This window comes from Aotus nancymaae, unplaced genomic scaffold, assembly GCF_030222135.1.
Source record: "Aotus nancymaae isolate 86718 unplaced genomic scaffold, 86718_ANA_hifiasm-v0.15.2.pri h1tg000124l, whole genome shotgun sequence".
NCBI lineage: Eukaryota > Metazoa > Chordata > Mammalia > Primates > Aotidae > Aotus > Aotus nancymaae.
In genome coordinates this window covers 793,621-821,507 of record NW_026988539.1, presented here as the reverse complement: position 1 = coordinate 821,507, position 27,887 = coordinate 793,621, and the positions used below count along the sequence as shown (strand labels likewise).

At 61.4% G+C, this 27,887-nt stretch overlaps 1 protein-coding gene across 1 annotated transcript; it reads right to left on the bottom strand.

Moving 5' to 3' along the window:
* On the bottom strand, positions 1 to 27,759 carry REXO1 (RNA exonuclease 1 homolog). Its single transcript, XM_021676789.2, has 16 exons — positions 27,603 to 27,759; positions 11,098 to 12,842; positions 10,052 to 10,156; positions 8,286 to 8,496; positions 6,199 to 6,362; positions 5,318 to 5,449; positions 5,011 to 5,134; positions 4,153 to 4,266; positions 3,882 to 4,019; positions 3,658 to 3,771; positions 2,418 to 2,491; positions 1,965 to 2,075; positions 1,425 to 1,540; positions 1,184 to 1,322; positions 978 to 1,098; positions 1 to 906 (listed from the first exon to the last, which is right to left on the bottom strand). Exons 1-16 carry the CDS (start codon positions 27,757 to 27,759, stop codon positions 818 to 820), a joined length of 3,654 nt encoding a protein of 1,217 aa, XP_021532464.2. The 3' UTR covers positions 1 to 817.
* Between the last annotated feature and the right edge of the window lie 128 nt (positions 27,760 to 27,887).

Genomic DNA, 27,887 nt, shown 5'->3' with positions numbered 1-27,887 from the left:
TAAAATCCATACAAACATTTATTCTGTCCCTGCCTGGAGGTGAGGGAAAGGGGATCCGGAGAGCCTGTGAAGGAAGATGGGCCTCCGGTGGGAAGACAGTGTCCGGAGGCCAGTGGGCTCCGTGGACGGCAGGCCCTGGGGCTAATGAGGGGCTGGCTGGGTTCTCAGAGGTCACAGAGTGCAGGGGTGGGGCGGCGAGTGGTGGAAGCCGGCCGCCCCAAAGGCAGGCCAGCCCCTGGAGCCCGGAGGCAGGTCCAGCCCACGCCGGGCTGAGTGTGGCCCTGGCCTCCACTGGGGTCTGTCCTGTCCCCACCCCCCAGGTGGAAAGGCAGCAGGCCCACTCTTCCCGGTGAGAAAGGGCTGTGCAAGTCATCAGGTTTAAATAAAAATAATAAAAATAACAATACAAAATAAAAAAAGACTGTCTCAAACAAACCCGGGACAAGCCCACCCTGCGCCCCAAGTGAGGAGCAGAGGTGTCGGCCACCACCTGGGAGGGAGCGAGGGCCTGGCCGGAGGGGCAGGAGGGGCTGCGGGCCAGGCGGGGGTGGGCTCGGTCCTGGTGTCTGTCAGCAGCAGTTTATAGAGACGCCATAGGTCTGGGAGGCAGAGGGCAGGGAGGGGTGCGAGGGGCTGCGGCTGGACGTGGGCTGGGATGGGCTGGGCGAGGCGTTCTCCGGCCACCAGCTTGTCCCGCTGCTCTGGGCTGCCTCGCCAGGTGGACGGGTTACCGGAGCTTTATTGCACTGTTTGGAAGAGGCCTGGGGCTAAGGACCGGCCGGGGCGGCAGGAGAGGCGGGCGGGAGGCGGGCAAGCGTCATCGCTTGGTCTTGGCGTCTTCTCGGACCTTCCAGATCACCAGGTGCATGCAGGCGCCGGCATCCTCGCTGGAGCTGTGCCCGTCCACTGCGGGGCAGACGCGGTGAGCACCCAGCCCCTGCGCAGGGACAGCCCGAGGGCAAGGCTCTGACACTCACCATTGTCCTGGATGATCTGTCTGAGGTAGTCAGCCATGAGGTTCCGCAGGGACCGCTTGTAGGGGAGGCCCAGGCGGTGGGGGAAGAGCACAGACGTGTCCACTACGGTGCTGTGGATGACCTGCGGGCAGCGGCAGAGGTCAGCGCACGTCGGCCTGCAGCTGCCCCTCCTGGAGAAGCGCAAGGGCCCGGGGCCGGCAGGGCACCTTCAGGGCCAGGAGGTCGCTCTCCAGGCTGTGTCCGATGAGGATGGTGTCGGCGCTGAACATGCTCAGTAGGACGGCCTGGACGTCGCGCAGCGTGACACTTGTGTCGGCGAGGTCAGCCTCCGTCACGCCAGAAAACCTGGGAGAGCGGGCAGGAAGGCGCCAGGGCTCAGTGTGGAAGCGCAGGCTGGTGGGGAGGGGCTGCGGGGAGGGGGCCTGGCTGGGGGGGCGCGGGCCACACCTAGTGTTGTAGTCCACGATCGCATTGTCCGGCTTCACGAAGGTGTCATAAACCACGTGCACATCCGTGTCGACCACCGTGACGCGTGTCAGCTCCAGGCCGTACGTCGTGTAGGACTGTGGGCGAGGGACGAGCCTCAGACACGCTCTGGGCACTGGCCTCCCTCCTCCCCTCCCTTGCCCCGCTTGGGGTCTCCAGAGCCCCGCAAAGCAGAGGCATGGCTCCCACCTGCAGACATGGACACTGTGGCCATAGACTTTGTGGGGCGTCTAGGAGAGGCGGAGTGGGATGTGGCCTCAGCAACCCCCTGTCCCCAAGCCCTCCTGCCTCCCGAAAGTTCACACGCAGAGCTGGGCCCACAGCCCGATGGCCTTCAAGGTGCCGGGAAGCATGGAGTGCTGGGCCAGGGCAGGAGCTGTGAGTGCCGCTGCTGTGGGAGAAGCCCTCTAAGCCAGGCCCAGACAGGCCTGGAGGGGGCAGCTGAGCCAGGCCAGCTCCTCCCCGATCTTAAACCTGAGGCTGGGCAGAGAACAGCCTCACCATCTCGCAGTCCAGGGCATAGATCCCCGGGTGGGCGTCTCCGGAGAGTTCTTTCTCAAAGGTCTTCACGAAGCCCTCGAGGCGCTCCTTCCGGCCGTCCTGCACGTGTTGCTGGGGGTGGAGAAGGCAGATGAGGGCGGCTTCAGGGCACAGTGGGGGCGGGGTGGTGGTGGCACATCTCTGAGCCCTTTGGGATGGTCCTATCCATCCATCAAGCCCGTTCACTGCCTGGGACCCTGGTGAGCAGGTGGGGAAGGGGGTTTGCCAAGAAGAAGACACAGGGAGGGCGGCTTCCCAGGACTGAAGTGGCCAGCGACAGGGCCTGGGGTCTAGGGGCACTGCACTCTCTGGGTAACACAGGAAAGGCTGCCCCCAGGGGCCTGTCGTGTCCCATGATCAGCGAAGGGGAGGCGGAAGTCTGTGAAGAACAGGCGCCGGGATGCCAGGGCTCACCTTGGCAACCTGGCAGCCGACAGAGCCAGCGGCAGCCGAGCAGCACATGTACTGGGTCTCCCAGCCTCCGGCCACTGCAGGGGACACGGACACAGGGTCAGGGTCAGAGCCCAGCCAGGCCCACTCCACAGCCCCCAGGAGCACTGACTACCCACACCTGCTGAGCCCTACTAGGGAGTCGGGACTTGGGACAGGAGGCCTCAGCCTCTTGGCAGAGCTGGATGCAGATCAGGCCCAGGCCACAGTCTGGCAGCCAGGATGCCCGGCCCGGATTCCAGGAGCCAGTAGGCTCCGCCGAGGCCTCTTGGGCAGCGCAGCCTCCGGCAGGACCCCCCAGATGCCCCCAAGGCGATGGCTTTAGGGGCCACCGCAGGACTGTGCCAGGCTGGCTTGTGTGCCGAGCGTGGCCACCTGGGGGACTGAATGGAACCAGCAGGCCAAGGGTGGGACAAGCCCTCCACTCACAGGGCCAGCAGCCTCCACATTTCCACAGACCAAGGGTGCAGGAAGGCAGGGGCACAAGGCTTTTCAGGTGGGGGCATGTGAACGTTGTCATGGGAAGGCTCGTGTCTTACTTTTGCATAAAGAACAAGTGGAGAGAAAATGACGCCGGGGCCAGGCCTGGCTCTGCCCTCGACAGTGCAGACCGGGGGCCTCGGGTGGGGCGGGGGACGGCCCGAATAAGGCCCTACCCGGGTTCCGGGGGCCTTGGGTGGGTCCGGGTAAGGCCTTACCCCGGTTCCGGGGGCCTTCAGTGGGATGGGGGAGGGTCTATATACAGCCTTACTCTGGTTCCGGGGGCCTCGGGTGGACGGGGGTGGGTCTGAGTAAGGCCTTACCCAGGTTCCGGGGGCCTCGGGTGGATGGGGGTGGGTCTGGGTAAGGCCTTACCCAGGTTCTGGGGGCCTCCAGTAGACAGGGGCAGGTCCGGGTAAGGCCCTACCCCAGTTCCGGGGGCCTTGGGTGGACGGCGGTGGGTCTGGATACAGCCTTACTCTGGTTCCGGGGACCTCGACTGGACGGGGTTGGGTCCGGGTAAGGCCTTACCCCCGGTTCCGGGGGCCTTCAGTAGGACAGGGGAGGGTCTGGATACAGCCTTACTCTGGTTCCGGGGGCCTCGGGTGGACGGGGGTGGGTCTGGGTAAGGCCTTACCCAGGTTCTGGGGGCCTCAGGTAGACAGGGGCGGGTCCGGGTAAGGCCTTACCCCAGTTCCAGGGGCGGGTCTGGGTCAAGCCTTACCCCGGCTCCGGCGCAGCCGTCCCCAGTGGTAGTAACACTCCTCATCACGGACGCAGCGGCCCGAGGAGGACACGAGGTACTCGGTGCCACAGCGGCAGCAGGTCCTGCAGGAAGCTGTGGGTGGGGACCCAGGTGGAAGCTGAGGCTCGCGCTGGGGTCCCAGAGCCTGGCCTTGCCCACGTCCCGCACCCGCCTGCCTAAGCTGGTACAGGCCAGCGACTCACAGTCCTTGGGCCTCTTCTCCTCCGCGGTGAAGATGACGGCGCCCCCGGGCCGCTCTGGGTGCGGGAAAGGGTAGCCGTTCTCCTTGAGCTGGTCCTGGGTAAGCAGGTACTCCTTGAGGCGGCCGTACAGCGCGGCCCCTGCGGAGAGGCACGGTGCTCAGCCCCTGCCTAGGACGGCCCACAGGACAGTGGACACCACCAGAAAAGGCAGCCGGGCCAGCAGGGGCCCACAAGGCACCGTGTGGCAGAGCAGGGGCGAGGCTGGCCTCACCTTTCAGGTCCTCCACCCGGGGGCTGCTTGGGCGGCTGAGCGAGAAGCTGGTCTTGGCGGCCAACCTGCCCCCCAACACCACCTCGTGGGACACGACCCTGCGGCCACTGGTCTCTGCAAGGTGGGGGGAAGGAGGGGTGAACTAGCTGGCTCAGACACCTACCCCGCCGCGCTCTCACCCACCGTGCCCTCCTCAGACCTCTGCCTCAGCTCCCCCGGGTTCCATCCTAACCCCAACAGGAGAGGCAGACACAGGCTGGGCAGAGGAACACAGGACTGCCCCCAGCTCTGTAGGCCCCTGAGCTGCACAGAGACCCCGCATCTGAAGCTTTCACCCCACCCTCTCAAGTGAAGGGGGAAGGGCTGGGAGAACAGCACTCTGGATCTGAAATGGCTTTCGAGAGCTTTCAGCCTTCACGGGCCACCCAGCCTGCAGCCTGCAAAGCCAAGCCAGGGCCCCTCAGAGCACTAATAGAGGCGGGGATGGGGGCGGGGGCCGTGATGGCTTAATGCACCCTTGAGAGGCTGCAATGAAACGCCCAGGTCTCCGCTTTCTTCCTCCCCAGAGCTTAATGCACTGTGCTCCCCAGCCCTGGGCCTCCTGGCTTTGAAGAGGATGCCGCGGCTCCATTAGCAGGCGGCCCCTCGGCTCGGAGACCCAGCTTGGCAAAGGAGGGCGGCTGACAGCAAGGATGCCAGGGCCAGGCCCGTCTGAGACAGAAGCCTGGGAGCCCAGGAGCAGTTGGCCCCACAGCACCCACGGGTTCCTTTTGTCTGAGATTGTCCCAGCAAGGGTCCCAGCCCAGCTGCCAGCCCAAGAGCGCCCCGAGCCTCCCCTCCCCAGCTGCTGGGACTCACTGCTGAGGCTGGACACGGCGCTTGGGGCCAGGCCCCTGAGCTTCTTAAGGGTGTTCACGGCCACATTCAGGTAAATGTTCTTGCTGGGGCTGCGGTCATAGGCCACCTTCTCCTCATTCAGCGCCTGGGAACACGCGGTGCCAGCTGAGCCCGTGCCTGCCAGTGCCGGGAGCAGCAGTAGGGTCGCCATCGGACCCAGGGACCCGAATTTCTCCCGGGCAGCTCCGGGTCACAGCCGCGGCTGAGAGGCCGACGGGGGATGTCTGGGGACCTGCCTGGACCACAGACAGAAACTCAGGGACCTCACCTTCTCTATGGCCTCCTGGTTGGATGTACAGAACTTGAGACACTCCTCGATGAACAGGTTGAGATAGCGCTGGCGGATGACGGTGGGCACTTTGCCCCCAAATTCTTTGGGGATAATGGGTTTCTTTAAACTCTAGAGGGAAGGCAGAAGCAGTCGTGGGTGAGGGCCTCCATCGGGGAACGCAGACTTGATGCGGCCATGACCACGGCTGGAGGCTACAGTGAGGTGCGCTGCGACAGATCGGCCTGGGTTCCAGGAGGGACACACACCAAGGCCCGACGAGAGCAGCAGGGGAGACTGAGGGCATGGGGGCACACGGGAACTGCTGTACTTTTCTGCTCAGTTTTCCTAGAAATCTTAAATTACTTGAAAAACATAGTCTATTAATTAAAAACAAAAGAAGGCCAGGTGTGGTGGCGCATGCCTATAATCCTAGCACTTTGGGAGGCTGAGTCAGGAGGATCAGTTGAGGGCAGGAGTTCGAGATCAGTTTGGGCAATGTAGCAAAACCCTGTCTCTACAAAATAAAAAACTGGGGTGTGGCAGCAGCAGCTTGTGGGCCCAGCTACTTGGGAGGGTAAGGTGGAAGGATCACTTGAGCCCAGGAGGTCGAGGCTGCAGTGAGCCATGATTGTGCCACTGCCCTCCAGCCTGGACGACAGAGACTCTGTCTCTTAAAACAAAACAAACAAACAACAAAATAAAAAAGCAAAACAAGACAAAACCCACAGGGCGGCAGGAGGGCAGGGTGAAGGCTGTGCTGTAGTGTGGGGCGCACAGGCCTGCAGGGCAGGGGCAAGGCCCCAGTGTGGCCAGGAGGGGCCGGGCCACCCTGAGGCTGGCCTTGGGGGTGGCGGTTCTGGCTGGACGGGAGCGGCTACCTGTAAAGATGGACTGTGGGCAATCCGCTTGGGGGTGATGGTGGTGGTGGTCTTAGATGCCATCCCCGACAACGTGCGTGTCTTCAGCGGCTGGCCGCCAGGCTCGGGGCCATTGGAGGGCTGGCTGCCGCTGGCCGAGAGGGATCTCTTGGGACCTGTGGGGGCTGGTGGGGTACAGGGGGTGTGGGCACAGGGCAAGCGGCCACCCGTCACCGCATGGTGGAGCACCAGGCAGCCGCGGCCGCTCAGTGCCAACAGCACGTGCATCTCCGTGCGCAGGGTGCCGGGCCGGGGCGTGGGGCTGGGGCTGGGCCTGCAGCTGCGCGATGGCATTAGGCTCTAGCTGCCTTCAGGCAAGTCCATCAAGGCCGGGGACATGGGTCGGGCTACAAGGCGGCTCAGGCCACGTCGCCGGTGGGGCAGTCCAGGCCTCTGCCACATGTTTCGACCCCAAGCCCGAGGCATCGATGTCTCAGGGAAGGGCCCTGACTCCCAGACAGAGGACAGGAGGGTCTGGGTGCCCCCACCTGCTCATTGTGACCAGCGGCCTGCCCTGCCCTGGGCCTCTGTGTTCTGCCTGGCCCTTTGATGAGGACACAAACCAAAGCCTCCCGCCCAGAGGGAAGAGGCCAGGCCTGCTGGGGTTGTGGGGAAGAGGCCAGGTTGTTTCCGGGGTCTGGCCAGGCAGGCAGCTGCAATCTGGGCATGTGTGTCTGTGTGGCACAGGGGCTTCTGGACCAGGGACTCGGTGCCAACCCAGGGAGGGGAGCTGTGGGTGGGGACATCTGGCCCTAGTCTCAGAGTGACATCCTTTGAAACCCCATCTGGCCCCAGAAGGGTGCACGTGAGGCAGGCTGAGTCTGCTGGTCCTACCGCAGGCCGCCCGGGAGGAAGCAGGCTGCCTGCCCCGCACCTCTCACAGTGGAAGGTTTGCTCTTCAGGAAGGATGGACAGAGACCCTCCAGGCTCCCTTGGCCACACCCTGGGACGAGCGCAGGCGGCCACAAGAGTCCTCCCAGGCCAGCTGAGCCCACCCTGCAGCACTGGCAGCACTTGGGACCAGACTCCCTTCAGGCTGCAGGCCCTGTGGGCACTGCGAAAGCTCAGCACCCACCACAGATCAGCAACAGGACAACCGCGAGTGTGAGACAGACGGGAACCGAGTGGGGTCCTGGGATCAGCGCAACTCAGTGAGCTCCCTTCCCTGGGGCTGAGGTCTCAGCCATGAGGAGCCTGGGGAAGGGAAGTCGGAGACGCCTGGAGAGCTCTAAGGAGGGCCTCAGCCCTCATCCAGCACAAGAGGGGCCGTGGGGCCTGTGGCATCTGCAGGGGAATCGGGGGGCTGGCCCTCCAGCCCTCTGGCCAGTGCCAGGGAGGCAGGGGCTCCAAATCACCAGGCTGCTCAGGGTGCTCCCTGGACAGCAGCCATGCCCTCCACGGGAGCTTGCCAGACACGCAGGGGGCCATTCCCAGCCCCCAGACCAGATCCTGCATTTTTAGGAGCTTTGTGGGGGACCCTCATCTGTGGCCTGCCTCCAGGGACATTTCCTCGCTCTGCAGATACCACCGAGGTGAAGATGCACAAGACAGGACAACCCGCCATGAAGGGTCCTGTCCACTGGCCACTAAGGCCTGGCCCAACTTTCTCCAAGACCCGGCGGGGGGTGCCCCTAGGAGTGGAGGTAACACAGCCCCGCCTGCCCCCACACAATGGGTGCTCATTTCCATCTAAGGCCACACCCCCCACTCGTAAGCCAGACAAAAAGCCACACCTGCAAGGCCACCACCCTGACATGGCTCCTGACTCCCTGGCACCACAGGTTCAACCCCGGGGCCTGGTTCAGGCCAGTCCCCACCAGGCTGGACCCCTAGTGACTCTGGGGCCAGGTCAGGGCAGGAAAGTGCTAGGCCAGGCATCTTGTAACCCGTAACAGGCCCCATTTCACAGAGGGCCCCAAGGAGGGGGCCGAAGGTCATGCTGTGAGCATGTGCCACGTGGTTCAGGTGAGCTGAGACCTGAGTGCCGCCTCTCCTTCTGCCCACGTGCCCACGGCCCCCCAGCACAGGCCTCCTGGGCCGGGACTCACCTGCAGCCAAGCGGGGGTTGGGGACATGGGCGATCCTCCTCTTCTCACCGGGGGCGGAGATGTGGATGGAAGACGGCTTCTCCAGCCTGGGGGTGGCCTGCAGCAAGCTCACCGATGCCCTCTGTGCCTGCTGCGTCCGCAGGTAGCACACCTCCTGCGCCGTCGGGGGCCGGGCCGGGGGCACCGCGGGACTCCTCCTGGGGGGCTCCGCCTGCGTCACCACAAATGCTGAGGCCTGGCAGCACACCTGGGTACCTGGGGCAGGTGGCCCCGGGGAAGGCATGGGGCGGGGGAAGGAGCTCGGGAGCCAGGGGCACCACCTCCCTGGCCACCTTCTGAGCTGCTGGGCTCCCTGGGGGAAAGCAGCACAGGGCAGTGGTCCTTGACGCCATGTGGCTCCTGGCCCCCCCACTCCCAGTATCTCCCAGTGCCCAGGCTGTGTCCTCAGACCTGATAAGGCATGGTGGGTGGGACTACCCAATTAGACTGGCACTCCAATCCAATCCCACTAAACCTAATCTTCCCCAAAGCCCCTCCTCTGGGGAGGCTCTGGCGATTGGATCAGCTGGACTCCTGGCTGCTGGCCTAGGAGCCAGACTCTCTGCTTTTCCTTCACTAACTCGCAACTCCTGCACAGGGGCCTGACAAGCCCTACTGTCTCCGGGCTACGGAGGAGCGAACTGGGGCTCAGAGCTGGACAAGTGGCCCAGGCCCAGGCCGCACACAGCGCAGCAGGCAGTCTGTGGCTCGCCGCGGGGGGGTCACCCTGGGGCTCCTGTCCCTGCTCCGTGCCCCTGCCCCAGCACTATGGGCGATCATCCAACAGGGTGTGGGCAGGCGCCAGTTCTCTCTGGGACTCAGGCAGTGTCAAATATGAGGGGTCTTCAAACAGCCCATGGAGAACGTGCACTGTGATGGAACTATGCGTGGGTTTCAAGCTTTTTGCACCAAAATAAACTGATACTAACTTGTCCTAACGTGTCTGAACCAGAGAGTTTGAGGCACTAAGGAATGTAAGACATCAGTTAGAAAAGAGTCCCAGTCATATCAACAGGAGGTCCGCTACAATCGGGCAAATGTCAGCATCAAATTCATGGTGAGGCTTGGGGGGAAGAATAAACGTGAAAGTCAATGACGCTTTACAAAAAGCATCACAAACTTACGGGAACATCTGTCCCAAAGAAATCATAGGATTATGAACGCATAACTCATTTTAAGAAGGGATGGGCAGGGCGTGGTGGCTCACGCCTGTAATCCCAGCACTTTGGGAGGCCGAGGGGGGCGAATCACAAGGTCAGGAGTTTGAGACCTGCCTGACCAACATGGTGAAACCGTCTCTACTAAAAATACAAAAATTAGGCCAGGTGTCACGGCTTATGCCTGTAATCCCAGCACTTTGGGAGGCCGAGGCAGGTGGATCACAAGGTCAGGAGTTCGAGATCAGCCTGGCCAACAATGGTGAAGCCCCATCTCTACCAAAAATACAAATATTAGCCAGGTGTGGTGGCGGGCACCTGTAATCCCAGCTACTCAGGGGGCTGAGGCAGGAGAATTGCCTGAGCCTGGGAGGCGGAGGGTGCAGTTAGTGGAAATCGTGCCTCTGCACTCTAGCCTGGGGGATAGAGCGAGACTCCATCTCCAAAATAAAATGAAGGGATGAAGCTGTGTATGGTGGAAGACCAGCTGGGGTGACAAAGCAAGACCCCCCCTCACTGCTCCATCTTTAAAAAAAAAAAAAGGTTCCTGCCGGCCTCTTCAGACCTTACCTCCTGGCCTTGCTTGGAGAGGTGGGAGATCCTCTTCTTCTGTCCGGGGAACAGAGTGGTCAGACCCGAAAGCCCCTTCTCCTCACTCTTCTCTTCCTTGGGGGGCTAAGACATGTGTCCATCCCTCAGCATCAGTCCGCCCTCCCTGCCAACACCGACACTCCCCAACCTCAAACCATCCCCAGCAAGTGGGGAATGAACAGTCCAGACCCAAGAACAGCGGCTGGCAGGAGGGTACCCACACCTCACACCTCCCTGCCAGCCACTCAGGGCAAAAGGCTCAGGGCAACCAGTCCCTGGGCTTTGTGTGGGGGCAGTTGGGGAGGTGGGGTAGGTGTCACACGTTCTGCAGGCCCCCAAGGCTACCCCTCCTGTGCGCCCAGGGCACCAGCGTGGGCACTGGCGTGGAGACCCCAGGGTCGCAGAATGAATGAAAGCACACCGGGAAAGTGAGGCCAGCACAGGCCGCACCGGCTGCTGTGGGCTGAGGGCTCAGTCTCGGTCCGTGTGGGGCGATCGCCCCCTGGTGGCCAATGTGAAGGAGCGGGGCTAGAAGCCCCAGAGGTGCAGGGAGGAAGCCAAGGAGGGGAGGATAGAGAGGCAGGAGGGGATGAGGAGGGGGCGCGAGGGGAGGAGACAGAGGGGCTGGAGAAGAGACAGGTTGGGGGAGAAGAGATGGGGACAGGAGGGGAGGAAGAGGAAGAGGGGCTATAAGTGGGTGCCTGAGGTGCGGGGGTGGGTGTGCCAATATGCCCCTGCCCCCCTGCCGGTCCCTGGGAACAGTCTGTGTGCACGCAGCCACAGGAACCTGGCTGGTGGCCAGAGGCCAGTGACCTCTCTGGGTGGGTGAGGGCAGCAGGGCCGCTGGGGACTCGGGGGCTCCGGGGCCCCTGAGATTTAAACTGGCTAAGGGGCCAGCACTGAGGAGCCACCTCCACCCACGCCTCTGAGCCCCCTGGAAACACTCCAGACGGAACGGAGCCCCCCTTACCAGGCCCTCAGCTCTGTCGCTGACCCTGAGCCCAGGCCGAGCACCCGAGCCTCACCTGCCGGGCCAGCCGGCCTTTGTCCTCCGTCTTGACGCTGGTGGACTCGTTGAAGATCCGCAGGCACTCCTCCATGGGGTCGGAGTCAAAGTCCACCTCCTTCTCCAGGGCCGAGTAGTCCACATCTGCCCCCGCGCTGGAGGAGGACGAGGAGGAGGAGGACCTTGCGGGGGAGGGGGGCGGGGAGGCCTTGAGCCGCTTGGGCGGCCCTTGTGCCTCCGGGAAGCCCAGGCTGGAGTCTGAGTCAGAGTCTGAGTCCGAGCTGAGGCCGGGGAGGGTGGGGGGCCACACACTTGGCACGCTCGGTCCCCCCGGCCCTGTGGCCTCGTCCTCACTCTCGTCCCCAAAGAGGTCGGCGTGGCTCAGGGCCCGCCTCTTCAGCTTGGGGGCGTCCTGGGAGACACCCTCGTCCAGCGAGCGGGCTTTGCGCTCCACCAGCTTCCCCGACGGGGCCTTGCTGCCCTTCCTGCCGGGAAGCTGGGGGGGGCCGGGTGGAGCTCTGCTGGCCGCCTGCTGCGAGTCCCCGCTTGCGGGGCTTGGTTGCCGAGCTGGGCGGTCGGGCCTCCCTTTCCCTGAGCTGGCCACGGGAGTGGCCGAAGATGGCTTCTTCTTGGTCCCTTCCGGCCGCTCTGCCTTGCGCCGGGGGCTGCTGGCCTGTGGGCCCTTCTTGTCCACGCGGGGCCTCTCCCCCCGCCCTCGGCCCTTGTCCTTGGTCTTGTCCTTCCTCTGGGCACTGTCTTTACAGCTGGGGGCAGGTGAGGCCCCGCTTTTCTTCCTCTTGGGTTTCCCCTCCTTGGGGCTGCCCCCATCCTGCGAGGCCTGGGCTGGGGAGCCGGGCTTGGGCGGGGCCGGCTGGAGGTCCCCCACGTCGCACTGCACTGCGGTCTCCCTGGTCTCACGCAGGCTGCCCCCCTCGGCCTCCAGGCTCTCTTTGGAGGGCGGCTGCCCGGAGGCTTTGCTCTCAGGGTCAGCCCTGGCTTTGGGAGTGCTGGCCGCGGTGGGCTCATCACCGGGGGCCGTGGCGGCCTCATCTTCCGAGTCTGAGAACCTTGCATCACAACTGCCGAAAGGGTCGCAGGGCCTCTTGGGGGCAGGCGTGTAGGGCTCGCTGCCGCGGGGTCCCCGGGGTCGCTTGGCGGTACGCTCGTCCCGGGAACTGGCCCTGCTGAGGTGCCGGGCGGAGTAGTTGGAGAGCGGGTCGTACTCCAGGTCTGTGGGTGGCCGGGAGTTGTCCACCACGTACTTGCCGCTGGGAATGGGGCGGTTGTGCCGTCGGGGCTGGCTCACGGCCTTGGGGACGTATTCCAGGGCACCACTGCCCCCTCTGCCTCTGCCCTGACCCCTGTCCAGGGACGCCAGCGAGTACTTGTTGCCTGGCTCGGCAGGGGGTGCCAGTGGGGTGGGCTGGTAGCTGGCACTGGGGCTTAACAGGCTCTGGCTGCCCGGGCTGTAGTGGAAGGCCAGGGGGAAGGCATCGTCATCCAGACCCATGGCGGGGCCGGCATCAGGGCTGCAGGGTGCCAGGGCGGGGGCCTCGGCAGCGCGGCGCTCACGGGCCGTCTCCAGCAGCTCCCGGTAGCGCCGCTGCTCCAGCTCCACCTCACTGCGCACGGCCTCGATGGCCTGGTTGACCAGCTCCAGCTCCAGCACGTCAGGCCGCGGCTCCTCCCCCAGGCCGAGGGTGCCATTCTCCCTCTGCGTCGGGGGCTTGGGCAGCTCAGGGTTGTAGGGGTCGTAACCCAGCCCTGAAGGGAAGAGAAAGCACAGCCGTGAGCAGCCTGCGGGAGACGAGCCCCCGGTGTGGGGGTGGCCTCAGCCTCAAACTGCAGGGAAGGGAAAAGACCCGCCTCCGAAACCCACTGCACACTCCAAGGCTCCAGGGTGCTCAGCTTGGTGCAGGCCACGTCACCATCTCAGGCCCCGTGCTGGGCCTGACCTTGCCCCTGATTGACAGGCCCTGGGCGGGCCTGGGGTGTGTGACACACAGCTCCATGGGTTCCGGAGGCACCCTCACATGGCTCACAGAATGCATACGATGACCGTGGTGGGCAGACACTCAACAGGCTGGGATGCCTGGGGCAGGCGAGTGTGGAGCTCCTGGCTTCCAAGGCGCTGGACTGAGGCAGGGGCAGGCTGGGCCGGCGACCACAGCCTGACAGTGGACACAGGAGGGCCCTTCCTCAGCCAACAAAGCCCCACCCGCCAGCAGTGTGCCAGCCGCGTGCCGTGCGCCCGGCAGGGATGAGCTCAGGGCTCTGTCCCACAGGCTTTCCTGCCTATAGGAAGATTCACTGGGCTGTGCTTGTCCTGCAGAAGTGGAGGTCACAGCAGTGGCCATGGCTGAGTCGGGCGGAGAGCACACGGACATGCCCAGTTGATGGACCACCCTGCGAAATCCACAATAAGGATACTGGGAAGACTTTTTTTTTTTTTTTTTTTGAGACAGAGTCTCTCTGTGTCGCCCAAGCTGGAGGGCAGGAGTGCAACCTTAGCTCACTGCAGCCTCCATCTCCTGGGTTCAAGCAACCCTCCTGCCTCAGCCTCCCAAATAACTGGGATTACAAGTGTGTACCACCAAGCCCAGCTAATTGTCGTGTTTTTAGTAGAGACTGGGTTTCACCATGTTGGCCAGTCTCGAACTCCTGACCTCAAGTGACCCACTGCACCTGGCCTACTTTAAACACATTTTTAAATTTTTTTTATTTTTAATTTTTAAAAAATAAAGATGGGGTTTCGCCATGATGGCCAAGCTGGTCTTGAACTCCTGACCTCAGGTGATCCACCCACCTCGGCCTCCCAAAGTGCTAGGATTACAGGCATGAGCCACCGCGCCCGGCCAATACATTTTTAAATTTTAAAATCTGTTGTAGAGGCGGGATCTCACTATGTTGCCCAGGCTGGCTTTGAACTGCCAGGCTCAAGCAATCCTCCTGCCTCAGCCTCCAAGATAGCTGGGACTACAGGCAGAAGCTGCTGAGCCTGGCTTAAAGCACATGGCTGAACTGTCTTCCTGGGGGCATCTGGGAACATGTGACTCGCATGTTATTTACATGGTTATTAATAGGGCGTATTCCAGCAGACCTTCACAACCTCAGTGCCACCAATGACAGCACAGAAGTCAGAACCACAGGAGGCCTACGTGGGGACAGGCTGGAGGAGTTACAGAAAACACGAGCAGGCCGGGCGCAGTGGCTCACACCTGTAATCCCAGCACTTTGGGAGGCTGAGGCGGGTAGATCACCTGAGGTCAGGAGTTTGAGACCAGCCTGACCAACATGGAGAAACCCTGTCTCTACTAAAAATACAAAAATTAGCCAGACGTGGTGGCACGTGCCTGTAATCTCAGCTACTCAGGAGGCTGAGGCAGGAGAATTGCTTGAACCCAGGAGATGCAGGCTGCGGTGAGCCGAGATCACGCCATTACACTCCAGCCTGGGCAACAAGAATGAAACTCTGTCTCCAAAAAAATAAGAAAGAAAACATGAGCAAGTGGAGCCCAATGTTCCAGCGAAGGAATAAAAACCAAGTTCGATAATTTAGTCTAGAAACTTACCAGTTTACCATCAGAAATGCTACCGAACATGGCCAGGCACAGTGGATCACACTGGTAACCTCAGCACCTCAGGAGGCCCAGGCAGGAGGACTGCTTGAGCTCAGGAGTTTAAGACCAGCCTGGACAACATGGATCCCATCTCTTAAAAAAATACTTGGGCCGGGCGCGGTGGCTCAAGCCTGTAATCCCAGCACTTTGGGAGGCCGAGGCGGGTGGATCACAAGGTCAAGAGATCGAGACCATCCTGGTCAACATGGTGAAACCCCGTCTCTCCTAACACAAAAAATTAGCTGGGCATGGTGGGGCATGCCTGTAATCCCAGCTACTCGAGAGGCTGAGGCAGGAGAATTGCCTGAACCCAGGAGGCGGAGGTTGCGGTGAGCCGAGATCGCGCCATTGCACTCCAGCCTGGGTAACAAGAGCGAAACTCCGCCTCAAAAAAAAAAAAAAAAAAAAAAAAAAACTTAAAAGTTAGCTGATCCTTCAAAGTGCTAAACTGGTAGCAAAGAAAAATAAATAATTTTTTTTTTAAAAGTGAGCTGAGCACAGTGACACACACCTATAGTCCTAGCTACTTGGGAGGCTGAGGTGGGAGAATCACTTGAGCCCAGGAGCTTGAGGCTGCAGTGAGCCAGGATTGTGTCACTGCACTCTGGTCTGGGCAACAAAGCACAACCCCAACTCTAAAAAACATAAAATTCTACTGAATATAGTTCTGCAACATCTCTTAAAGAAAAGTCAGTAGGTCTGACGCCCTGGAGTTGGCAGGAAACAGCTCCAAAGACATCCCAGAACTTGTAGACGGCATATCCCCTGAGATGGCAAAAGGGGCTCTAGACGGGATGAAGTCTCCCTTGTCCCTCACGGAAGGGGCCATAGACAAGCTGAGATTTTGCAGAGCAGTTTTGCAACCATCCCATGCAGCTTCAACGCCACCACCCTCAGACTCAGAGGCCTAAGACCCATGCCACAGACGGCCTGCGCAGGGCAGAGGCACAGACGCTCTGGTGCAGCCCTCACTGCAAAAACACAACAGTGAATCATAACACAGGAGAGGCCTCAGAAGCCTAAATGCAGGTCAGCTGGGGTTAAACGGGAGGCACAAGCTCTGCGGGGAAGAAGAGGGGCAAGGAGTGTCGCAGGTTCTTGCCTTTGAAAAGCAACTCCACAAACCCAACGAGATCCAAGATCGCAACAAAGCCTCGGCTGGGCCCACACCAAGCCCGCCATCTCACTGGGTGCAGCAAATGCAATTTAGCTTTAATTTATGCTGCACCCAACGCTGACTGCCAAGAGGGACTCGAACGCCGACACGCGTCCCCAGCAGGCTAAGGAGCAAGCCATGACACCATGAAGCAAAAGGCAACAGCGGCGGCCCCGTGGGAACCCGCCCGAGCCAACACGCCGCTGGGCTGACTCGAAGCCGACTGAACGTGCAGCTTGCCCGAAGGTTCGGCATCAGGCGTGCGTTTCTCCCACTCACAAAACCTGCGTGCCCTCCGGCCCACCTAAAGACTGACCCCCACAGGGTGCTAAGGCCTCCATGCTGACAAATGGCTGGACGTGGCCAAGGGGAGGCGGGCTCAAGACCTCCCACTGAGGACGGCGCAGAGAACAGCAACAGAACTGGAGGCGTCCCCGAGGGTCCACACACCCCTCGAACCCCGGCAGGCACAGGGAAGAACTGGCGGGTTTCTAAGCTGCTCCCCCGAGACACACCCACCAGCAGAACAAGCGCCTCTGTGGGCAGGTGCCCTCCCAATCCCTGCGACCTGTGGCCAGGCCAGTCACTCAGCCAGAGAGACTGCAGATGAGACTTGAATGAAGGACCTCGAGGTGGGTGGACGTCTTGGGCTACCCCGGGGCCCAGCGCCCTCACGGGGTACTTTAAAGACAGAGGCGGAAGGGTGAGCGCCAGAGAGATCAAGAGGCTACACTAAGGCTGTGAAGGGGGAAGAAGGGGCCCTGAGCTCAGGGATGCAGGCGCGTCCAGATGCTGGGAAAGGCGGGAACTGGATTTTCCCCTGGAGCGTCCAGGAGGGCCCAGCCCTGTGCACAGCTTGATTTGATCCCAGCAAGGCCCAGAGCTGAGAGTGTGTGTGTTGCCTTAAGGCCCACAGGGAACGAACGCAGCTTCCCTCAGTGATGAAAGTGCAGTGGACATCACATTGCCCACTGCCTGTCCCTGTGAAGGCGGAAGGCCCCTCTTGTTCCAGGGAATCCTGCAGGGACAGCGGGAGACAGGGACCCTGAGGCTACAGAGGTGGGAAGAGGGGTTGTCGCAGGCAGCTGCTGCCTTTCCCTTGAAATCACGTGAATGCTGTGCCCATTTTTAAAATTACATTTAGGGCCGAGCTCAGTGACTCATGCCTGTAATCCCAGCATTTTGGGAGGCCAAGATGGGCAGACTGCTTGAGATCAAAACCAGCCTAGGCAACTTGGCAAGACCCTGTCTCTACAAAAAATACAAAAATTAGCTGGGCGCGGTGTACACCTGTGGCCCCAGCTACTCGGGAGGCTGAGGTGGGAGGACTGCTTGAGCCTTCGGTGAGCCATGATCACACCGCTGCACTCCAGCCTGGGCAACAGAGTGAGATCCTGTTTCTAAAACAAATAAAATGAAATGAAGTCTCACTTAGACAGGAGGGAGGATCCCCGCATCTGTTCTGGGCCATCTGGAAGTCCGTGGACTGTGTGCCGGGCCATGAGGTAAGGGCGGGCAGGGAGTCACACGGAAACCACAGGTGAGGCTGCCGGGCTCTTCCTGGCCTGTGACAGGCCACACCTGAGGCATTTCCAGGAAGTGTCACCCCATATGCCCAGCAAGCGCAGAGGCGCCCACTCTGCCATCGCCTCAGCCGAGGACCATGGGAGTCAGCAAGGGCACCCAACTGGGATCAGTAACTGTGGCTGCCGGCTCCTCTGCCCGGGGAGGGACGGCCCCCAGGCCAGGAGGGTGCTCCGAGCAGGGTGGCTGCTAACTGGGGCTGGGTGTCAGCCCCCACCCGGGGGAGGGCTGCAGAGCACGACACCCCTGCCACCCTCCTGGTGAATAGGGCAGCCGGTGCCAGCCTTCCCCCAGCCCCGGAAGTCCTGGCTACCCAGTGACGAGGAGGGGCCAGGCCAAGGCCACTGTGGAGTGAGCTGACAGCACAATTACCGAGGAGGGGCAAGCCCAGGTCAGGGACACTCTGGTCTCCCTCCCAAGTTAGGGCTAACAGGGATGCAGATGGGAGGGAGAGCCCGCCTAATGGGAAGGCTCTCCTCCCCAGGCAGGGGTGGGCAGTTGCGGGACTGGGCCCCAGGAGGGCAGGAACACTGAGGCATCTGAGGGGCTGAGGATGAGGGACTCCGCTCAGGGCTTCCACCTCCTTTCCCTGGGCCCTGGGCAACACGCACACCAGCCAGCACACACCCTCAAGCCCTTCCCAGAGGCAGGGAATTCAGAGCTCTGGACACTGCATTCTCAAAGGAGAGACCACTCCCCAGGAAGATGCTTTGGGAAGGTCTTGGAAGGAATAGCGCCTGCCTCCCAGGAGTGAAGCCAGGCCCCCCCACCGCCCCCGCTCCGAGCAGAGGGCGGCGGAGGACAGGGACAGGCGATAAGGGCCCAATCTGGGGGAGTGGACGTGTCTTTCTAACAGGAGCCTGTGTGAGCGCTTGCTCTGTTGTTCTGTTGAGATGGGTGTCGCCCAGGCCAGAGTGCAGTGGCGCCATCACAGCTCACTGAAGCTTTGCCTCCCCAGCTCAAGCGACCCTCCCCGCTCAGCCTGGAAAGTCCCTGGGACCACAAGCGAGCACCACCCCATCCTGATGATTCTTTTATTTTATTTTTTTATAGAGGGGGGGTCTCGCTATCTTGCCCAGGCTGGTCTCAAACCTCCAGGCTCAAGTGATCCTCCTGCCTCAGCCTCCCAAAGCACTGCTTGTCCTTTTTTTTGTTTTTTGACGGAGTCTCACACTGTAGCCCAGGCTGCAGTGCAGTGGCGCAACCTTGGCTCACTGCAACCTCCACCTCCCAGATTCAAGCAATTTTCCTGCCTTAGCCTCTGGAGTACCTTGGATCACAGGCAGCCACCGCCACACCCCACTAATTTTTTTGTATTTTTAGTAGAGATGGTTTTCACTAAGTTGGCCAGGCTAGTCTCAAACTCCTGACCTCGTGATTCGCCCAACTTGGCCTCCCAACGTGTTGGGATTACAGGCATGAGCCACCTCGAGAGGCCGTATTTGTAAGAGCTGTGAAACTTGCCCAGCCTTCAGCCGACAGGTGGGAAAGAGCAGGTGCGCCTGGAGGTGGGAGCAGCACACTCTGCGGAGGGAGTTTCCACTCCCAGGTAGAGGCTGCCTCCCCTCCGCAAAGGCTGCACCAAAAAGCAAGCAGGCACTCCAGGCGGCCTGAGAAGGCCAAGGTCAAGGCCTCCCTCCCTCTGGTCACTAGGCTCTCCGCTCTGCAGCCTATGACCCGCTGGTGCTGGAAGGCAGCGTCCTGGCCCGGGCGCTCCAGCCAGCTCTGGAAGTTTCACACAGGCATCTGCCAGGGGCTCGGCCGAGGCTGCCTGCAGCTCAGAACAGGGGGCACCTGACGCTGCCTCCCGGGCCGCCCCCTCCCATCCCGCCTCAGAGGGCCGGGCCTGGGTACCTGTCAGGACGGGAAAGGTGCCGGGAGAGCATCTGCATGCTGCTGGGTGCCCTGGGAGCCCGAGGGACACATCTGAAGCCTGTCTCTGGGCAGAGCACAGTGGTTCACGCCTGTAACCCTAGCACCTTGGGAGGCTGAAGTTGGCAGAGAACTTGAGGTCAGGAGTTCAAAACCAGCCTGGCCAACATGGTGAAACCCTGTCTCTACTAAAAAATACAAAATAATAATGATAATAATAATTAGCCAGGTGGTGGCAGGCGCCTGTAATTCCAGCTACTCGGGAGGCTGAGGCAGGAGAATCACTTGAACCTGGGAGGTGGAGGCTGCAGTGTGCCAAGATTGCAGCACTGCACTCCAGCCTGGGAAACATACGTAAGTAAATGAATACGCAAATGAGTATTTAAATAATCGCCGACTCTGGAGATGGGAGGGGCCCATCCAGGCCTTGTCCCACAGCCGGGAATTAATTTGGACGGAAGCAGGAAGGGGCCCAGGTGAATCTGTTTCTGGGAAAGAAAGTTAACTGGCTGCAGGGAAGAGCCAGCCTCTAGAGGCCCGGCCTGGGTGCTCCCGCTTCCTTTCTGCTTCACCCCAGGGGCCTGGACTGGGAGGCACCACCCAGCCACAGTGGTCCTGAGAGACCACCATGCCTGGGTGGCCATCTTCCCCAGCCTTGGGAGAACCCACTCCCTACACCACCCATCCTGGTCACATCTCCTGAGACCAGCGCCCTGCAGCCCTGGGATGGGCTGGATGTCATGGACGATGGTGTCTCTTCCAGGGTTCTGGGTGTGAGGTCTGGGAACAACAATGTCTGCCCAAGGCCATGTCCTGGCCCCCAAACCTTCCCTTGGCCCAGAAACCCCTCATCCTGGGCATCCACTCTCCTCTCTGCTCCCACAGCCCCTGCCCCACCACACTCAATCCACACGAGCACGAGCTCCAACCACACGCGGAGCCCGGAAGACAGCGAAAATGACAAGATCATGGAGCACGAAGACCCCACCCCGAACTTCCTGCACATTCTCTCGTGAGACCTGTCCAAGCTCACTGCCTTCCCTCAGTCAGTCCTCAAAACCACCCTGTCCACGTCAGCCCATTTCACAGATGAGGGCACCCAGTGCCGGTGAGGGCCAGCAGGCCCAGCCTCTCCTCGGGGAGACAGTTCGGTGGGCCCGCAGGCCTCATACTGTAATGAGGCATCATCAGGACCGGCTGCTCCAACCCAGGCGGTGGGTCCTGCCCAGGCCAGGCAGGGAACCCAGAAGGAAACGGACATCTCCCGCCTAAGGCTTAGCCGGCAGGAGAAATAAGCCGGAGACTGGGGCATGACAAATAAGCCAGGACTACCCACAGCTAGCCCCCGGGGGAGTCACCTGGGCAGCCTTTGGCTTTGAAGGTGGAGGAGAGGACATTCCCTTAACAGCCACAGCACCTCTGCACCGGCTGACCTTTGCGAAGCGCAAGGTGGGGGCTGGTGGTGTCCAGGGGGGCGCCCGCCCCACGATGGGCTTCTCTGGGAAGAGGGGTATGGCGGAAAGCAGCCCTGAAGTGCACCTCCTATGGACGGCAGAGTAACCCTGAGTTCCCCACAGGCGGCCATACGTCCACTCCGGGGGCCCTGCTCCTGAGCCCCCTCCCACCCTCATGGCGGACATCCTCCAGCCCCATTCCTGGACATGCGTGTGCCCTGGGCCCTCTACACACAGCCCACTCGATAGAAAGCTGCTGCTCAGAGGCAAAGGGACCAGCACTCTGCACCCAGAGGAGGCCCCACAGCTCCTGGACCACAAGGGGCAGGAACAGGGTGCCCTGGAGAGGGCTTCCAGGAGGGGTCTGGCCAGTGCTGAAGGCCTGGACCTCCACCACCCAGCAGCTTCCAAGGCCCTCCCTGAAACCCAAGGTGGCCCAGCTCTGCCCGACCCCCACACCAGACTCCGCCCAGGTCTCAGAGCCGGCTGTGAAGGCTGGGCTGTGTCTGCAGCAGCACGGCCTGGGGACCGGCCCGGCCCGGCCCACCCCACCCAGGGTCCTCTTCGGCCCCCAGGACTGAGATCTGAGCCTCCCCTCTGCTCCAAGCACGGCCCTCCCACCTGGACAGTGCAGTGCCACGGCTGCCCAGCAGGTGGCGCCACACAACGGGGTCCAGGGGAGAAAAAGAAAAAAGTCCCTTCCTGACGCGGGACCACCAGCTCCAGCTCCACTCTCTGGGGTGCTCTGGGCATTTACGCACCTCATGGGGCGGCTGTCCCCACATGCCACGATAGAAAGTGCTGCTGTCCCAAGGCTTCCAGCGCAGGGCCGGGCAACAGGGACGGTAACCAGGACAGGGGTTGGCTGCCTTTTAAAACTATGTAGAAGCAGATTGGTGCGGTAGCTCACGCCAGTAATTCCCACCACTTTGGGAGGCCAAGGCCAAGGCAGGCAGACCATTTGAGGTCAGGAGTTCAAGACCAGCCTGGCCAACATGGTGAAAGCCCGTCTCTACTACAAAATGCAAAGATTAGCCTGGCATGGTGGTGCATGCCCGTAGTCCTAGCTAGTTGGGAAGCCTAGGCAGGAGAATCACTTGAATCCAGGAGGTGGAGGTTGCAGTGAGCTGAGATCGTGCCACTGCACTCTGGCCTGAGCAACAGAGTGAGACTCAGTCTCCCCGCAAAAAAACCTCTGTAGAAACAGAAAGGTATCGGCTGGGCTTGGTGGCCCACACTTACAATCCCAGCAAAGCAGGCCTCTCACCTGAGGCCAGGGGTTTGAGACCAGCCTGGCCAACATGGGGAAACTGTATCTCTGCTAATACTACAAAAATGTAGCTGGGCGTGGGAGCACCTGTAATCCCAACTACTCAGGAGGCTGAGGCAGGAGAACTGCTTGAACCTGGACAGCAGAGGCCGCAGCGAGCCAAGATCGTGCCACTACACTGCAGCCTGGGCAACAAGAGCAAAACTCCCTCTCAAAAAAAAAACACAAAAACAACTGACAAAAAACCAGAAGGGTACAAACGTCCGGGCAGGGCCTGACTGCCGCCAGGTGACGGGGTGGGGCCTCAGGGGCCTTCGTCCCCTGCCTCTCCACCCCTGCGAAGAGCCCACCTTGGCTGTGAGCCACTTTCATGGTCCACGCAAAGCAAGTTGAGAGTGTTGCTCTCCGCTCCTTCTCATCCCAGAGCCTTTTCTGTCCCCAAAGCCCATTTCCCCTCGGGTGTTTCCAGGGCCCCTGAGCTTCCCTCAGGCAGAGGCCTCAAAACATCCAGGAGCCACACAGCCTATTCCGGGGGCCCACAGAGAAGGTGGCGTGCAGGGTTCACAGCTGTTCAGAGGACAGTCGCCGTGGTGCCTGAGGAGGTGACTTGCAAGCACAGGCTGTTTTTGTCACTCGCTGACCTGTGTGCAGGTGCTGGGGGTCGGGGTGCTGGCTGGCAAGGTGGGCCAGCCCGGCCCCTCAATCGTTCCTCCAGTACGTGTTCTGAGAATACCTGCCCAGGACCTCAGAGAGGGCACGCGGCCTGCAGAGCGCAAAGTGCGGGGCCTCCCTACATCCTGTCCACTTCCTCAAAGTCCACTTCTTCCAGTTTGGGGGCGGTCCTCACTCCACGGCCACTCGAAGTGCCAGCTGCCCTCTCTCCTGGCGCCGGGCCCACCCCACATCTGTCACCCCTCCGCTTCTGCTTCCCGAGTCCCCTCAGCCTGACCCCACACATGCTGAGTCCAGATGGACCCAGAAAGACCCTGGAGGGCAGCAGGGCCAGCTCCTGGTTTTCCAGGACAGTGAAGCGTGGTGGTGAGTGTCCAGGCTAAGCCAGCTTGCTCGAGTCCCCGCCACCACTCCTTTCCTGAAGCAGGAGGCAGAGGCATGCCCAGCAGCCCAGGCTCCACGCACACAGCCTGTCATGGGGCGGAGCACTCCATCCTTGCAGCCCTTCCAGAAAGCTCTGGAAGCCTAAGGAAGGGACCGCCCCCAAACAGCCAGCTCCTCCAAGGGTCCCCGAGGACTCAGCTGTTGGCAGAGGAGGAGGAAAGGCAATGTGAGAGGTCCCTGGGAGGCTAGGAGACCCCGGAAGAGCCCTGGCAGGCTTGCAGCTCCCCGGGCGTCTCCCTCCACCTCATTTCCTTTCAGGTCTTTTCTCTTTGTTCTGCAACAGATCACACCGGCAGTCTCCCCACTGCACACGGACAGCGCAGCCACGGCCCGAGCATGCAGTGCACGCCCAAAACCTGCCAGCTCCTCTCTGGGGACTGCTTTGCAGAGGGGATTCTGAGGTGGGAGGAGGGCAAAGGACAGCATTTCCTTATCAGAGGTGAGCCCTGCCAGGGCACAGCCCACACGATGCTTCACATTACACTCAGACGCCAGGAGAGAGGGCAGCGGGCACTTGGAGTGACCCCACTGTGCGGAAGAGCTCACCGAGGCCAAGGGAGGTTCAGGAAGCAACAGGCCGGAGGGGGCGACGCCCAGCAGGTGTAGGCCCGGGTGTTCCCAGCGAGCTCTGCACGATACAAAACCAAGCAAGATGCTTTCGGTCCGGGCTGTGGTCTCCATAGGGACAGAGGCTGGCCAGTGGCACCTGTGCCTCAAGTCTGCAGTCCCTGGAGTAGACGGTAAAGCTGTGGCGGGCAATGGGGGTGTGGGGGGGCGGCTCAGGCACCACAGGAGTCCCAGAGCGCCTCCCAGCTGGCACGCTTGTCCCTGCTGACCCTAGCCCCAGGGAGCTGCTCTGCCCCTCCCATCTCAGGCTCCAGGAGCAGGGATGGCTTCTCAGGGCCTCTGCCTCTCCCTACAGCCAGACCACCAGCTCAGCCGGCCCTCCTGAAAACACGAAAACAGGCCTGGCGCAGTGACTCACGCCTATAATCCCAGGACTTTGGGAGGCCAAGGTAGGTGGATCACCTGAGGTCAGGAGTTCGAGACCATCCTGGCCAACATGTTGAAACCCCGTCTCTACTAAAAATACAGAAATTAGCCGGGCGTGGTGGTGGGTACCTGTAATCCCAGCTACTGGGGTGAGGGGGCTGAAGCAGGAAAATAGCTTGAATCCAGGAGGCGGAGGTTGCAGGGGGCTGAGATCACGCCACTGCACTCCAGCTTGGGCAACAGAGCCAGACTGTGTTGCAAAACAAAAAGAAAAAGAAAAAAAAGAAAACACAAAAACAGGCTAGGCCACCTGCCCCGCACCACCGACCCCAGGCTGGATCTCTGTCTGTGGGGCTGTCCCTGGCCTCTGCCCTCTGTGCCTGCACCCCCAAATTGGAAAGCAAAACATCTCCCGACATCTCCTGGGTGCGGAATTGCCCTATTGGGATCAGTCACTGCTCTACTGAAAACCTAAGCAAAGAATCCTAAAACAGGAATACCAAAACCAGCCACAGGCACACGCTTTGTGTCCTGACTCCCATGGCCCACGCCTGGCGGCAGGCTCTGGACCCAAACGCCAGGTTTTCAAACTCCCCAGGCACTCGAGAAGTCAGGTGAGAGAATCTTGGGAAAAGTCCCCGAAAGAATCAGAATCCAACCTCATTTGTGAGGCAGAGTCCCAGCCGTGGCTCAAGCACACACAGCCCAGGCCTCTGGCGTGGAGTCTGGAGGAGGCCCCGCAAGCTGCCCGGGCCTCTGGCGTGGGATCCGGAGGAGGCCCCGCAAGCTGCCCGGGCCTCTGGCATGGAGTCTGGAGGAGGCCTCGCAAGCTGCCCGGGCATCTGGCGTGGAGTCTGGAGGAGGCCCCGCAAGCTGCCCGGGCATCTGGCGTGGAGTCTGGAGGAGTCTGCCCAGGGCTGACTCGGACAGACAAAGCCACGCTTCTGTGGCTTTTCCGCATTCTCCGGTGTTTCTAAAACAAACCTTACCCCAGACCAGAAAGACACTACTTTAAAAAGTAAAGTGCCCAGAGACCCGCAGAAACACGGACAGGCCCCCAGGCCCCAGAAAGCCTGCACTTCTCCTGTCGAAATCCACCTGGAGGAGAGCCACCGGCTCAGTCCCGCCGGCCTCTGGAGGCTTCAGGCCTGCCCTCTGCCCTGGCCAGGTGGTGGTGTGGGCAAAACACGTTCCTTGATAAGCCTCAGTTTCCCCACTGACAGCACCTAGCTCACAGGGTCACCATGCAGCATGTGCCCAGCACGCAACAGGACCCCGCGGGTGCTCAGGGCTCGCTGAGGGCCTTCCACCTGAACCTCTGTCCGCTCTCAATGCTGGGAGGGAAGCGGGCGTTCCTGCCTCCTCTCCTCTCTGGAGGCCACCGCCCTGTCCACCCTGGAATCCTCTTGAGAGGATATGGCAAAAGTTAGATCATGCCAGCCTCTTCAAAACCACAGAAAACTGGGCGTGTGAAAATCTGGAGGGGTCGGCATGAGACACGCACTTCTCCCTGGTGTCTTCAGAGGGCAGCGTGATGAGCATGTCTCGGAGGAGGAAACAGGGTCACAGAAGCCTCCCAGCAAGGAAGACTGAGCTGGGATTGGATCCTGCCTCTCTGCAGGGGAAGGCAGCCTTCTCCAGACAGTAACAAGAAGCCCTTCCACCCCAGCAGAGACGGGGAAGAGGAGTTCCTTCTCACCAGCAAAAGGAAAACGCAGACACACCATGGTAAAAGGCAGGCAGCTGCATTTTCCCAGAGGAATGTGGAGCAGACAGGAAGACTGTATGTATCACCAAAGGGACCCTCAAAAATGAGCCTTTGGGAAACGAATGGGCCATTTCGGATACCGACAGGTATCAAAAGCCTGACTTGCGCCGGGTGCGGTGGCTCACACCTGTAACCCCAGCACTTCGGGAGGCCGAAGCAGGAGGACTGTTTGAGGCCAGGAGTTTAAGACAAGCCTGGACAACATAGCGAGACCCTATCCCCACAAAAAAAATACAAAAGTTAGCCAGGTGTGGTGGCACACGCCGCCCGTAGTCCCAGCTACTGAGGAGGTGCAGGTAGGAGGATCCCTTGAGCCCAGGAGGTCCAGGCTTAAAAGAGCTGTGATCGCACCACTGCACTCCAGCCTGGACTATAGAGAGAAACCCCGCCTCTAAAAATAGGGTGAAAACGAGCATCGTGAGTTGGGTGTCACAGTCTCCGAGGAGCCTCGCCCATGCACTGCCTTCTTCAACTCCCAGCCCCCGCCAAAGCCAGCTGCGTGCTCCCAGGACGTCACGACCTTATGCTCAGGAATCTGTGGGCACATCTGTCGGCAGGTCCCAGAGCAAGGCCGGCGACGTAGGCAGCTCTGATCGCCCGCCTCAGGCACAGCAAAGACACTGGGAGCAGGTGGAGAACTGACACGTGAATGCTTGCATCTGTCCAGCTGCAAACAACCTGCCACAGCTGCAGGCGTGCTAAGCACACGTCGGGAGATCCGAAAAGTGCTACCGTTACTAGCAACACCAGAAAAGAGGCCTATTCCTGAATCCGAGCGAACACGTTCCTCTTTCGGGAGGAAAAGGTTCTGGGCTGAGACTGTCTCATGGGTAAAGTAAAAACAATGCTTGAAACTCACGCCCAATGAGGAAATCTGGGATGGAAGGAGTCAGGGGATGGGGGGGAGAGAGCCACTCTGAAGGGACAGAGGTCACAGGGGAGTCTGAATGACATCACGCTCCATAACCTTCCCTCCACGCCTTTCCGTGCCATGTCCCTCTTTTCCTCCAATCCAAACCCCACATCTCCTCCAGGAAACGCTGCCATGACGATGAAAACCATCACGACGCCGTAAGGTGGAGTCCACCAACGTCCACCGCCCGACCAAAAGCCTGGAACTTCTCGGAGCCCACTCAAGGGGACTTTGACTTCCTCCCAGTCATGCTGGACACACGGCTCGACACACACACGAGACGCTCCTCGGACCCTCCGGACTCAACGACCGGAGACCGAGGTGGCCGCTACCAGAGGCGCGGCCCGAGGACAGGTCATGGAAATAAACAAGGGCGGCCACGAGCACCTGGGCTCCGGGGAGCGGCGGGCGCGAGGCAGGGACAGGCGGCGTCCAGGGCCTGCCTAGTGCCGGCCGCGCCCGTCTCCCGAGACCCTCCTCGTGCCAGGCCCGGTGCCCGGTACTCAGTCTGCGCTCGCACTCTGCCCTCTAGACACCCTGGCAGGACGCGTCCTCCCAGTTGACATCTCGCAGTCGTGAAGACGAAGGTTTAGAGAAGATCAGTGCTTTGCACCGGGTCCCCGGGTGGGTGGTCCCGGACCCGGCTGGGGGAACCGTCGCCCGCGAGAGCGTGGGGAGGGGGCTGGGCCGAGAACGGGGACCCCGAGCGGGCCCGGAGGTGGAGTCCAGACCCGGGCGGGGGAGCCGAGCTCAAGGCGGTCAGGCGGGCGGGCATTACCTGCTGAGGGGGGCGCCGCTCCGCCATCACCGGCCGCGCCGGGGCCCCGGGCCCCGCGGTGCCGAAAGTGACAGTAGGGCCGCCGGCAGGGCCCCCCGGGTGCTCCAGACCAATAGGGGCAGTCAATGGCCCGGAAGAAGCCAGTGGAGCGTAGCATGGTCCGTCCCGCGGCGGGGCCCCGGCCCGGAGCCGCCCGGGCCCCCGGGCCCCCTCACTGGCACCGCAGTCGCCGCCGCCCGCGCCTCACGGACCCCGCCACCGCCATCTTGCTCCGAGGCCCCCCGG